Consider the following 13,442-nt stretch of genomic DNA (forward strand, 5'->3'; position numbering starts at 1 on the left):
ATTTGTATCAGGAGAAAATCGATGCTTGGTTTTTCTGTGATCGATGTGTGACAAATATGTATTCGATTTTAAGTGCATCATATTACTAAAGTTCTGATTGGAACCGCAAAGCCAACCACTGTAGCACGACTTCATTATGCTCGCGGCAGTAGCTGTGAAGAGCAGAAGAAACAAGAACGTTGAAGTCGAGCGATACCGACTACAGAATACTCATTCACAGCCGATTCTCCGGTTCCCATTGGTGTATTGGTATATTGTTTTCCACATATGTATTTGATCGTAAATTGTGTACTGTTACCTACTGTTATTTAACAGAGTAACAGCATTATTCTGTTAAAAACACTTTTTCAATCTGCTTGTCATTTTTGTGCGCCTGGTGCTTCTGCGAATAGCCGTTTAAGCTTTGGCCCCGACGGCCACAATAACAGCCTCCCTAAGTTATGCAACTGTATTTTTTTATTGCTTTTCAAATGTATACAGTTTTTGGTGATTTACATCTACATATAATTATATATATAAAACTACACATCATATCTTCTCCATCGAGGATAATGATGTTCGACACACAGCTGAAGAAGCGCTATAATCTGAAAACATAGACGATATTTTACTCATTACCTCACTCTATCTGTATCTATTTACCAGTCCCTCTCTCGTTCTATCAAAAAATGAATTTACCGATTTGCCAAGCCCCTGCTGGGCGGATCGGGAGCATTTTAACACCTCATGATTCGTCTTTCTAATTCAAACCTCAAGGACGGACAGCAAAAGGTAAATAGCACAAAACCAATATACTCATCATTCACGTTCGCGAATGAGCATAGAAATTGAATTTATTACCAAAAAAACACAAACCAAAATCGCAACTCCTACGCCAACGCCGACTCATGCAGTCCGCCCGGTAGGAGTAGTAAAATTTGATGGGCCTTCGGGGCGACGTTTTGTGTAATTTACCAAGCCCATCTAATAGAATAAGCGAGCTTTTTGTTTAAAGCAGCGCAAAGCGTTGCCTGATTGTTAGAATCAATCAAGAGTCGAAACTAAGCCTGGTCGAAATTCCGCAGCTCAAGCAATTTCCAACACCTTTTGGCTAGTGCACGTGCCCAAGCAATTGCTGTTGTTGCTATTGTTGCAACAATGTGTTGTGTGTGTGTGTCAGTGTGTGTATGCGGGAAAGGTAAGTGGGGTTGGTGGAAGCCCACCTAGTATTGCCTGAATGCGTAACAAGATCAAACCACAGCCACCGCAGCAGAGGATGTTGGCATTAAGCGTAATTGTTGGTTGCTCCGGTCAGCCAGTCAGCCACTCACCCAGTCAGCAAGACCAACAGCAACAGCGGCAGCAGCAACAACAACAACAGCAGAGGCAAAGTAAAAAAATACAAAATCATTAAATACTCGTACTTGGTAGCTACCCAAAATCAAAGCCAAAGTCACAAGTGGAGTGTAGCCAAACAAGTCAACTTTTTAGGTGGGCAGATCGAGCCAACAACCAACTGGACAGCAGCAGCTACAGCTACAGCAACAGTTGCCGTGGCCCATCAACAACCTTTGGCTGGCTGTTGCTGCTGCGGCTGCGGCTGCTGCTGACGGCAATCAGGTCGAACTCGAAGCCGCAGTCGAGTCGCTTTTGGCCAGACATGAAGAATTACAATGAGTAGGTAGTTGGGCGCAATTGCCACAGCAGCAGCAGCAACAACAACAGCGACAGCAACAGGCCGCTGTCTTGGCAGCAGGTCGGCCCACGTTCCTCGACTGCTGGACTGCTCCCGGGCATAGGTAGCACAAAAAGCTGTTCAATTTAGAATTCAAATTGTTGTCTTCGCTTGTGCCCCTTGTTGTTGATGTTGTTGTTGTTGCTGCTGCTGCTGCTGCTGCTGCTGCTGTTGGTGGTACATTTAAAGTTGCTGCTGTGGCTCTGGCTTTAAGGTTAAGCAGGTCAAAATCCGTACAACTAAATTGAGCGCAGAAATACAATTGAGCCCAGACTGCAGCTTGAAATTCATTTTTGATTGTGTGTGCGTGTTATTGTATGTCTGTGTGTGTGTGTGTGCTGCTCCGCTCAAATTAAAATGTATTTCAACAGCAACAACCACACTTGCCACAGAGCAAGAGGGTAAGAGAAAGACAGTGAGAAAGAGAGAGGGAGAGAGAGAGAGAGAGAGAGAGAGAGAGAGTGAGTGAATGGGACAGCAATCGATGACCAGAAGCAGCCAGAAGCACTTTTGTAGCCGCTTATTAGTGCGCCCTTGTGTATATTTTAGTATTTTATTATGCTCGCTCACTAAGTGAAAGAAGTCAAGTATATTCGCACTCCGTTAATGCACTTAGTGAGATCGATTCAAAGTTAACTCTTGGTAGAATTTTAAAGCCAATCTCGAATCACAGTCGCTCAGCCTTGACTTATCCAGCTGCTTTACATGTCAATCCCTCAGGGTAAACTCCGAACACCCAATCTGTGAGCGCGTATTATGCAGCCACTTATGCTCGACTGGATTGACTTTAGCTACCTCTTTTGCGGCTTGGTTGTATGAAAAGGGTCCCCCAATTGTGAAGCGGCACGTTTCACATTTGACGCATGAAGAGGATCTGAACTCAACTTTGACTTGGGCACGGACAGGCTATTCATTCATTTATAACATATATTATATCCATATACATATATATTTGAGATCTTTTCTGTTCTGAGTATTTTTATTTGGTTTTTAGAGACTCAAAATTAAAATAAGAATTGCTTTTTATGGGCTTTCAGATTCTATGTAAATATTGCGCAACAAAATGTCTTTATTTGGTCAAAACTTTTTTTATTGATCTATTAAATGCGCCAAAAATTATTTTTTGATAAAAATTAGACATTTAAAGAGAAAAACAAAAACAAAAACAACAATGAAAAACTTGTCTCATCAATTTTGACGAATACCAACAAATATTTACGACTTCTTTAACAACCGAATCCAATCAAGAGTTCACAAGCTTTTTCATTTTGTGCTGTGTCAGTGTCAAGACTTGAACTATAAATTTGACCAGATTGAAAAGTTGTAGGCAGCGTGATAATCTAATGCAAAGTTGAAGGCATTCACGGTTCGAGGTTTAGGGATTTGCTTGGATCATAAAAACCTGTGTCGTAAACCTAATCGAAGCTTCAGTAATTCCAACTCATTTGCCTTTTGTTTAGCATTTTCTACACTCATCCATCCATTCTATTTTTGGCCCAATATCGATTTCATTTTTGCCTTGTCTCTTACTATTGGAATGAGCATTTTGTGTTAGGATTGAAAGCTTTCAAATGCTAAACGATTTAATTTATTATAAAACACACTAATCGTCGATATTTGATTTTATCTTAACCGACACGCAACAAAATTAGAATTTCAGACATATTTACTGGTTTATCTGCTTTACCATTTGATCTCACATTTACATATATAAATATTTAGTGCGACATCAAGAGATAGAAATATTATTAATTTGTTTAAAATAAAATAAATATAATATTGGAAAATTGTGTATCATTCATACTTCGTATATGAGCTTAAGTTGTCTAAAAATTGTTTTTATTAATAGATTAAAATTTGCAACTCATGAATGAGCACAAATAATAATTAACAAAACATCAATTTTCAAGTTAAACTCTTTTTTCTTTTCAACTCAGCCTTTGCTTATATCGATCATCAATTACTTCTAGAGTATCTGTTGGCTAAGTCGCTTCATTCTAACGCTAACAATTGCATTTCGTTGGCCTTTTGTTTGATGCTCCAAAATGATTTGCATATTTCCATATTTTTTGTTGGTTTGTAAATTGCCCCCATTGCCAGAGAAAGAGAGTCCAATTACATTGCGTGCAACTAAGCTGGACAGCCAACTACCAACTGCAACTGCAACTGCAACTGCACACATGGCCTCCAATTGGAATTGTAGTATGATCGAGTTCGAGTTGGGATTGTTGTCGGAGTCGGAATTTGAATTCGAGTTCAAAGTCAAGACCAAGTCGCACATTCAAATCTGTTTTCGATGGTATTGTTATGGTTAAGTCGGCGGCTAGTTAAAGTCAGCATTTGTTGTTGTTGTACCATTGTTGTTGTTGCTATTGTTGTTGTTGTGGCGCTGCCTTGTCAATTATTGGTAGAGCAGAATTTAGAACGCAAAAAATATATATACAGATATACTGTTGTTAACCACAAAGACCCCAAATCAATGCCCGATGTTATTGTTATAGTTCTTGCTGCTGTTCTTATTATGACAGGCAAGTCCAACTCGAATGCTAAGTCTACATCCAAGTCATATCACCAAGCCACCAATTTCCGGTATGGTATACATTGAAGCTTCTTTTATCTACGTCCATTTCAGATAGTTCTACTTAGCAAGTAGTTCAGATACCTTCTCTACTCTCGGAACTGAGAATTAGTTTAGTTATGCACTGTCTTTCCTTCATTCGCTATTTTTCCTAATTTTTCCTTTTTAATGTTGTGCAATAAAAACCTTATCGAAGATAAAAAAATTTGTCTTACATCTGTAGAATGTTCTTAGCAATCTATTTGAATCGTTTCTCTCCTACTAAACATGGATTTAAAATGATTTGTAATATTTCAATTCATTCGAAATAAATTTTTTCGCCTAGACAAACAAATTTAGTTTTAATATTATTAATTTATTTTTATTAATAATATTTTACAGAGCGTGGACGACTTTTGCAATAAATGTAGTTGCTTTCGATTTTGATCGAGTATTTGATAGTCCTTCTTAAAATCCCTCTTAAAATAACTAATTCTAAACTATAACAATTTTTCTGCAAGACGTTTTTTTTTTTTTAAGATAAGTTAATCTTAGATTTTATCCCTTATTAATCTAAACTTAATAACTATATTGAGTCTTGAGTTTTTTTTTTGTCCAAAATAAGTTGTTTTTAGTAGTTGTTGTTTATACATAAAGCTAAAAGTTGATGTTGAGTGTGATTCGTGCTAGGTTTTGGTCATTGGCGGCTCTATAGCCGTCAAATCTCTCGTTTGTGTACTAGCTTGATCTTCTCTTCGTCGTTGCTCTTCAAACTGCTCGTTAATATTTTTACGTCGAATCACCTCTTTTCTAACTTCCCGCTTATTTTCCCAGAACCTCTTGTTCATAAGTTTATCATAAACATCACTCTGATTGTTTGCTTCTTGCATCACTTCCAAGTCTATGGTTGCGGACCAGGGACGGCGCGTCGTTATTTCTGTCTGGTAAAAAGCTGTATTGTTGACCTTAAAAGGATTGGGCTTGATAAAAATGGCAACATAGCCGGGCTGCTTCACATCCCGCTCCACGGGAAAAACGCTAAACAAATTGAAAATTATTTGGCGAATAGCAATTTCAGTAAGAACTTAAGGCTTACCAAGAGGTATCCACATCCTTTTCTATCTGGTTACCCCACCAGGCGCCAAGCACAAGAAAGGGACACGAACGATTCCTGCCTGCATCCAGTTGAATCACTTCACCTACTGAAAGGTATAGTAAATCTGTTGTGTTCGCCTCGACGAGGTGAGCCTTGCGCAGCATGAACAGATCATTGAAACTCGATATAACAACATCATCGTATAAATTATAAACCAACTGTTTGTTGTTATTCTGCCCTATGATTAGCATAGCCAAGCGCATCTTATTCATTATATGAGCCAAGGACAAATAATTTATGTTCAAGTCCTTGTAGTCGTCGGTGAGATAGCCAAAAACCCAATGCCTAAAGTGCACCCGAGCAGGCAGCTCTAGTCGATACATCAGTAACCAAGGACCGCCCCAGCTATTGTTGAATTGACACAAAATTTTAGCGGGCAGCCCGTGATCTCGAGCAAGTGTAATTCCAAACACCTCATGTAATCGCATATCCTCGTCACATTTGGCTTCCGGATAGTCGAAAAATTCGGATAAATGTGGCGTTACACTTAACCAATCGATGGTTGTTGTCGTTGGAATAGTTGTTCCTCCACTGTCTGTACCATTAGCTGGTCCCTTAATGCTAGTACCATTGCCTGGTCCATCAATAGTTGCTGTAGGTACGGTTGCTGTACTCGCAGTGCTGTTTCCTCCATTGTCTGTACCATTGCCTGGTCCATCAATAGTAGTACCATTGACTGGTCCATCAATTGTTGCTGTCGGTATGGTTGTTGTACTAGTAGTGCTGTTTCCTCCATTGTCTGTACCATTGCCTGGTCCATCAATAGTTGCTGTTGGTACGGTTGCTGTACTCGCAGTGCTGTTTCCTCCATTGTCTGTACCATTGCCTGGTCCATCAATAGTAGTACCATTGACTGGTCCATCAATTGTTGCTGTCGGTATGGTTGTTGTACTAGTACTGCTGTTTCCTCCATTGCCTGTACCATTACCTGGTCCATGAGTAGTTGCTGTTGGTATGGTTGTTGTACTAGTAGTGCTGTTTCCTCCATTGTCTGTACCATTGCCTGGTCCATCAATAGTTGCTGTAGGTACGGTTGCTGTACTAGCAGTGCTGTTTCCTCCATTGTCTGTACCATTGCCTGGTCCATCAATAGTAGTACCATTGCCTGGTCCATCAATAGTTGCTGTTGGTATGGTTGTTGTACTAGTAGTGCTGTTTCCTCCATTGTCTGTACCGTTGCCTGGTCCATCAATAGTTGCTGTTGGTACGGTTGCTGTACTAGCAGTGCTGTTTCCTCCATTGTCTGTACCATTGCCTGGTCCATCAATAGTAGTACCATTGCCTGGTCCATCAATAGTTGCTGTTGGTATGGCTGTTGTACTAGTAGTGCTGTTTCCTCCATTGTCTGTACCGTTGCCTGGTCCATGAATAGTTGCTGTAGGTACGGTTGTTGTACTAGCAGTGCTGTTTCCTCCATTGTCTGTACCATTGCCTGGTCCACCTATGCTAGTACCATTGCCTATTTAATCAATGTCTGTGCCATTATTGCGAGCTTCATCATGTTCCATCCGTACCTGTCCCATTACTGTCTGTTTGAGCAGTGCCTGTTCCATAAGTGCTTGTTTCATCAGGTGTTTCGGTTGTGTCTGCAGTATTTGTAGTTATCTCGCTGGGTGTGGGAGGATGCACAGTTTCTATGGATATGCATGATATCATTGATATTGTTGATATCACCGTTCAGCTATATAATACCTGCACCACTGTCACTACTGCCACTACTCTCACTACTGCCACTACTCTCACTATTGTCACTACTACTTTCTGATTCACCATTTTCTGGTTGGTCAGGTGCATATGGGCTCAAAGTGTTCAGCGTGCTGTTGGTAGGGTTCAATACTCTAATTACATTTCCTTCGCTTGAATTGTGATCGTCAAATGCATTCCGATAGTTGTTAAATACAAAATTAATGTAGTACGTTTGACCAAGCACCGCCAGGGGCAGCAAAGCTGTCCACCAGCAACTGAGCAGCATTGCTACTACTACTACTGATGACCACCAAGTCTATACTGGTGGACACGCCTCAACCGTGGGTTCTCTTTATAGGCTCGGTTCCTGAGCGCAACCAATGCTATTTACCCTGCGCTGATTATGATATCTAATCAGCATTCTGGGCCAGCGACTCACAGCCCATTAAACTTAAATCAATTGGTACTGCTCGGCATTGGAACTTGAATGGCCATGATGACCCAGAACCTAGGCAACGATATCAAAGGTCCATTTGACGAATGATTCGAAGGCACAGTGGCAACACATGAATTGCGGTAGCCAGTTGAAGTCAATCGATAAACTCCACAGGATTCCGAAAACAAAAGTCTTGTTTCTATTTAATATAACATTTATAATATTTATTTAATGTAAACACATTGTGTATATCATGTGAATACATCCTTAGATGGTTGGATCCCAGGCCTAGTCAAATTTAAGCTGAAAGTCTGCAAATACGATTTCAATTATCGATATCTGCATCTTCGTTTCATATATCACAGCTACGCTGTCAAAGTTCCATTGACGTAGGCTCAGCTGAAGGAAGTACAGCTGGTTGGGGTTTTGATTTAACTGTTAAGTGAAAACACGGAAATTTTAAGACAAATCCTTTATTAATTATACAATTTTTAATGGGCAAAAATTCATAAATTGTAAAGTCATTGGGCTGTGGATTCCCGTTAGAGGATCTGCATAAAAGAGCAACGTTAGAAAACAAATGCAAGCAACAAAAAGGAGAAGGGAGGGCAACAGGAAGAGGGTGACAGAGGGACAGAGAGAGATAGAGAGAGATAGAGAGGGAGCGCTCCTGCGAGTGATTACCTAGACCAGCCAGCCCTATTGCTCGATGAATTCCTCGTAGTCGTTATCATTATACACCTTTTCCTGGCCCGTTTGCTCCAAACCGCTTCCGGAATTTCCCCCCTGAGACCCCGACTGCGGATTGCTGCCTGAATGGCCATGACTCTCAGAGCTCTCGTATATGGAGCGAACATATCGGCCGCCGAAGCTATCATCGATGCTGATCTCATAGCTGCTGTGATGGCTGTGATCGTTGCCCGGCCTGTTTTGATTTTCTGCCGCCTGCTCCAATTTGGTGCGTCGATCCGGCGTATCGTGGCTATCACTGTCGTCATCATCAGCATCCAAGAATCGCTGTTCTTCTTCTTTACTATTGCCAGTATTATCACCGCCGCCACTACCACCACCACCACCACTTCCACCTTGATTGGATCCTTCGCCGCCATTGCCAGAACCGCCGGTACCGCTGCCATTATTCTCACCACTGTCAGTATTGCCGTTATTGCTGTTATTATTTTCAGTGACCTGATTGCTACCGCTGCCACCGGCACCATTGCCGTCACCGTCACCGTCCGGATCAGGAGAGGCCTCGCCGCTGTTGCCGCCAGATGGCGGGAGTTCCGACGCCCCGCTCGATCCATCGTTGGGATTGTTGTTGTTGAACGCAAAATTCATGTAGTACTTCTGGGCCCGCACCGCGGTGGCCTGCAGTTGCCAGAGCAGCAAGCCTAGGGCCAGTATGCGAATGCTCAGCCGGGTCCTCATGATCCTAAATAGACTCTAAACAGCAGCCGCCCTGTTTTCTCTCTTATATATAGATGACGGCCGTTCAGTGCATCGAATCGCATTCTCGGGGCACCAATCGATTTCGATCTGAGTCCTCCACAGCGCCATCTCGAAACGACCGTGAAACGCTGCGCCCATAAAACGAACACTGCACAAAAATGAATGCTCTTAAGTGGATTCACGAGTGTTTCATAATTATTTTGATTAATTTTTTATATATGACTTAATTGTGTACGTAATTTATTTAGAATACTCTTCTTGACTTGGGATAGACGCGAGACTAGTCTGCGAAATGCTTCTTAAAAGAGGAATATTGCTAAAATAACAACAATAAGAGTTCCCTTATCGGGGGTGACCCACTGGGATATACCCGAACTGGCAGGTGCGAGCTCACGATCTCAATGGGACTAGAAGAAAAGGAGTGCAAATATACATATATACAACTAAACCGCATTACCCTAAACAACTTTGAGGAAGCCTCTGTGACGTCGTCGCGTAGCGTAGCTCATACTCTCTATAATTGATTAAGTCAGAAAACTTAAATGAGAGTTGAGGCTGAACTTTGTTTAGGGCACGTTGCACATATTTGTTTCAGCATGTGGGGGGAGGGCAGCAGCGGAAGGGGCGGGCGTTGTTTTTAGCGCTTGTTGCACAGTGGCAGTTCGACGGTGTGGCAGCTGTGTGGCAAACAGGTTGCGGCTGCCACAGCGGCCGCGGCCTCGGCCACGGCCATGGAATTCAATCAGGGCCAATCTATAATAGAAATCTCATGTGGAGGGGCAGGTAGGAGCTTGCTTCCAGCTTGCGACTTGCGACTTGAAACTTTGCTACCCACTTTCAATCGCTGTTGGCGTCGTGCGCTGCAAATATGAAAATGCTACTGAGCTCGATCTCCACCGGGGGCAGCATAACATCAGCAGCAGCAGCAGCAGCAGCTAAAAATCGTTTTTCATTAACAATTTTAAAAGCAGCGCATTAATCACACACACACACAGGCATACGCCCTGCATGTTGCATGCATAAATTTTATAAGCTTCCAACTAATTCTTTGCTCTCTCTCTCTCTCCATCTCTGTCTTTCCGCTTGCAGCACTTTCGTGAGCAGAGCATTGATGGCACGGGCTTGCCGCTGCTAACCGAAGAACATTTGGTGAGCTCGCTGGGCATGAAGCTGGGTCCAGCGCTGAAGCTGCGCTCCATATTGGCGAAGAAATTGGGCGGGCCCTGTCCTTGTGTTGCGTGCGTTGCGCAGGCGCAACAGATGCTAGCATTGCAAACGGGCGGGGCAGCAGCAGCAACAGGAGCAACAGGAGCAGCAACAACAACAGCAACTGCAACAGCTACAACAACAAATGTTGTAACTAGTTGCAGCAGTTTGTCCAACAGTAGCAGCAACAGCAGCAGCAACAGCAGCAACAGCAGCAGCAGCAGCATCAACAGCAACAGCAGCAATAACAACATGCCCGATAGCTGCAATGGGCCTAGCAACAGCAGCAATGTTGCGGCAACAATGCTGCGCTGCAGCTTTGATGCCACCGATAGCAACAATGATGCTGCCAGCTAGTTTTCCTCTGTCACAAATCGAAATTAAAAAAAGAATTAAATTAAAAATAATCTAAAGTTTATATAAAGAAGAAGAATATATATATAAATGCTAAAATAAATTGCATTTCAACTGCAAATGTTGTACCAAATGAGCTTTCAAATGAAAACGGAAAAAAAACAAACACATAATTAATATTAAAATTATATATTAAATATAAATATTACATATAGAATATTATTTACAACTTGAATTAGGCATAGCTAAAGTTGAAAACTTTTTAAGACAACAGCAAGAATCGCAAAAGTCTTCCATTTGCATGAGAGAAAGAGAAAAGTTAAAAGTAAATTGTAATATTTAATGTTATGATAAACAATAACTTTCAATCATATTCGATGAAGCAATTTAGTCAATTTTAATGAGTTTTTTTATTAAACAATATTCAATGTACTTAATGTTGCACGACATTTTTTATATTTGTAATTTATTTGATTTTTATTTTTTACACATAATTATATTTTTATTTTCTTTATTAACTGCTAGTCAGTAATTATTATAAAATTATTTAATAACATTCAGCAGAGAACTTAAACTAAATGATATTTCAAATCAAAAATTTCCCAATTTCCTTAAACGTTTTTTTTTTAGCAAAGAAAGGCTATTTATTATATACATATATATTTTACAATATTTTAAATATTTGTTGTTCACAATTATTCTTTTTTATTGATTTTTTGCGGCCATTGCACATTGGAATTCAAAATTCAGCATTAATTTAAGAGCTCCAAGACTTGAAGACAACAAACAAAAAACAACAACAAGAAATGCATTGTATATATTGTTTATTTAATTATACTATATTAGTTATGCATATCGTATAAATATATATACACACATAAGCAACTGACCAAGCGTCGGTCTACTTAAAGTTTATGTTTACAAACAATTGATTTATTTTTATGAAATTTATACATCTAAATATATACATGCATATATATATTTGAGTATATACATATTGTATATTAAAACAAATACTTAGCTATTTTTCACACGGCAAATAAATTATAAACAAACAAAAAAATACAAAGCAAAAAAAAAAAAAACAGCATTTTCTATATCCCCCTTTCTCTAGCCCACCCTGCGTGGCTGTGTCTCCCTCACTCTGACCTCCAGCTGGGGGTCAAGCGTAACCGTTGCGCCAAAAGCCAACCAAGGATGCACTGCCCAACCAATTAAAAGCACGCAGCTGGAGAGCTCTAGCGGCGGCTCAAGCTCCGACTGCGGCTACGGCAACAGCAACGGCTTTAGCTTCAACTGCAATTCGAGCCTCACTTCAACGTCTAATTACAAATTGGAGTCATTGAATTTAATCGCTGCAAGAAATCCGCATATGCACCTCGAATGCACTCGCGGCACGCACGCCAACTGTGTCTGCAGTCGGTCATAACTCGCTGCCTCTGGCCGAACTGGCACAGGGCATTGCTCGCCCCTGCTGCTTGACCCAACCGCAACGGCGAATCGAGCCGGCATATTCGCACTTGGATACCACATGATTTAGCTAACTGTATAATTACAATGCTATATAGTTTCCACTTCAGATCAGACATTTAAGTGCTCTGCGGCTGCACAGCTGAAGGTAAATATGTTCTGTTATGCTCTGTTCATATCTATAGACATCTTCTCAGATATTTATATGTTGGCATTGCTAACATTTATAAATAAAGGTTTAAATTGCCATAGACTCTCAGCTGAATTAAATGCAGAATCTAGCAATAGCAATATTCCTTACATCTATCGCCTGAGCTACATAGCATGTATGCAGAGCCTCCAAAAAGCGACCTTAAAATTCGATGAAGGATGCAAGGAACACATAAAACAAAACACAAAACATAATTCTTTTATTACATGGAAATAAGGTTTTATTTAAAAATATGTTTATTGGATAGTAGTGAACTATGATTAATAAAAGTTAGATATTAGTCTGAATGTATATGGATATTATTGTAAATCTATTTTGGGCTGCATTGTCATGTTGCCCCTATGTGGCAATGGGCGTCGCTTCGTTTTCGGCCAGTGGCACTTTGTTTCCATTCTTCAGTTTAGCCGCAGGGAGTTCCTTAACGCCGGTGGAACCAAATCCTGCTTCTCCGCGTTCAGTATCTGCCAGTTTGTCCACTTCCTCTAATTCCGGATAGAAGATGCGTTCGCATATGAACTGGGCAATGCGATCGCCATGCTTCACCTCGAAGTCAGTGTCCGAGTGATTGAAGAGGACAACACCTAAATTTCCGCGATAATCCTCGTCCACAACGCCGGCGCCCACATCGATAAAATTCTTTACGGCCAGCCCGGAGCGCGGTGCTATGCGACCATAGGAGCCTTCCGGCACCTGCACCTGCAGATCCGTTTTCACCACAGCTTTGCCACGCGCTGGCACCACAACATCATAAGCGCTGCGTAAATCATAGCCGGCAGCGCGTTCGGATCCACGCTGGGGCGCCAAAGCATGCTCTGTTAGCTTGGCAAAACGCAAAACGCACTTATTATCGATCTTCATTTTCTTAGCTGCTGGTATCTCAACTTGTGCGTCTGGTGAGGACATCTATAAATGGCTCTAATTCTGTATTGGAATAACGCGGAGCTGTGCAAGCTTCAAACAATAAAAACGCGGGAATATTTTCTCAAAATGGTCGACAAGCAGCCCACAGCTGACAGTGCTGAGTAGTGGATAAAAACTGAAACCAGGGCTGCAAGTATTCGTTAAGTTGCGCATTTGTGCGTTAGAGCGCATTGCGTGCAAGAAGAAAATTGAACAAATCTGAAATTTAAATACATTATTTCTATCACAAATTTGTAGCACAAATTTGAGCACATTATGCATATACATTTGCTTGAACTTTTT

The 13,442-nt window shown here is 41.1% G+C and overlaps 4 protein-coding genes across 7 annotated transcripts in view; 1 reads left to right on the plus strand and 3 right to left on the minus strand.

Moving 5' to 3' along the window:
* The window catches only part of Samuel (SAM-motif ubiquitously expressed punctatedly localized protein), a 70,067-nt gene extending 58,882 nt beyond the window's left edge, over positions 1 to 11,185 (plus strand). For all 4 annotated transcript variants that reach the window (XM_030384537.2, XM_089256772.1, XM_089256773.1 and 1 more), the window contains exon 7: positions 10,088 to 11,185. In XM_030384537.2, coding sequence (XP_030240397.1) covers positions 10,088 to 10,561 — 474 coding nt within the window. In that variant the 3' untranslated portion in view covers positions 10,562 to 11,185. The remainder of the gene's footprint in view (positions 1 to 10,087) is intronic.
* Positions 4,820 to 7,308, minus strand: LOC149091594 (uncharacterized). Its single transcript, XM_089256987.1, has 5 exons — positions 7,274 to 7,308; positions 7,120 to 7,226; positions 6,942 to 7,061; positions 5,368 to 6,886; positions 4,820 to 5,309 (listed from the first exon to the last, which is right to left on the minus strand). Exons 1-5 carry the CDS (start codon positions 7,306 to 7,308, stop codon positions 4,958 to 4,960), a joined length of 2,133 nt encoding a protein of 710 aa, XP_089113113.1. The 3' UTR covers positions 4,820 to 4,957.
* Acp32CD (Accessory gland protein 32CD) lies at positions 8,007 to 9,009 on the minus strand. Its single transcript, XM_089256776.1, has 2 exons — positions 8,234 to 9,009; positions 8,007 to 8,100 (listed from the first exon to the last, which is right to left on the minus strand). The coding sequence occupies exon 1, from the start codon at positions 8,975 to 8,977 to the stop codon at positions 8,249 to 8,251; it is 729 nt and encodes a 242-aa protein (XP_089112902.1). The 5' UTR covers positions 8,978 to 9,009; the 3' UTR covers positions 8,007 to 8,100; positions 8,234 to 8,248.
* A 1,248-nt stretch (positions 11,186 to 12,433) lies between the features above and the next one.
* dUTPase (Deoxyuridine triphosphatase) lies at positions 12,434 to 13,249 on the minus strand. Its single transcript, XM_018098698.3, has one exon. The coding sequence runs from the start codon at positions 13,140 to 13,142 to the stop codon at positions 12,579 to 12,581; it is 564 nt and encodes a 187-aa protein (XP_017954187.1). The 5' UTR covers positions 13,143 to 13,249; the 3' UTR covers positions 12,434 to 12,578.
* Between the last annotated feature and the right edge of the window lie 193 nt (positions 13,250 to 13,442).

Source organism: Drosophila navojoa, chromosome 3 (genome assembly GCF_054131105.1).
Source record: "Drosophila navojoa isolate 15081-1374.11 chromosome 3, UAZ_NAV_1.0, whole genome shotgun sequence".
Taxonomy (NCBI): Eukaryota; Metazoa; Arthropoda; class Insecta; order Diptera; family Drosophilidae; genus Drosophila; species Drosophila navojoa.

Excerpts from the sequence above, each read along its gene's own strand:
- LOC149091594 (XM_089256987.1), bottom strand. The coding sequence starts at position 7,308 with ATGCATTTGACGATCACAATTCAAGCGAAGGAAAT. Across the intron at positions 7,227-7,273 it reads ACAATTCAAGCGAAGGAAAT|CCCATATGCACCTGACCAAC; the intron begins GTAATTAGAGTA and ends GAACACTTTGAG. Across the intron at positions 7,062-7,119 it reads CAGTAGTGACAGTGGTGCAG|AAACTGTGCATCCTCCCACA; the intron begins GTATTATATAGC and ends GCATATCCATAG.
- Acp32CD (XM_089256776.1), bottom strand. The coding sequence starts at position 8,977 with ATGAGGACCCGGCTGAGCATTCGCATACTGGCCCTAGGCTTGCTGCTC.
- dUTPase (XM_018098698.3), bottom strand. The coding sequence starts at position 13,142 with ATGTCCTCACCAGACGCACAAGTTGAGATACCAGCAGCTAAGAAAATG.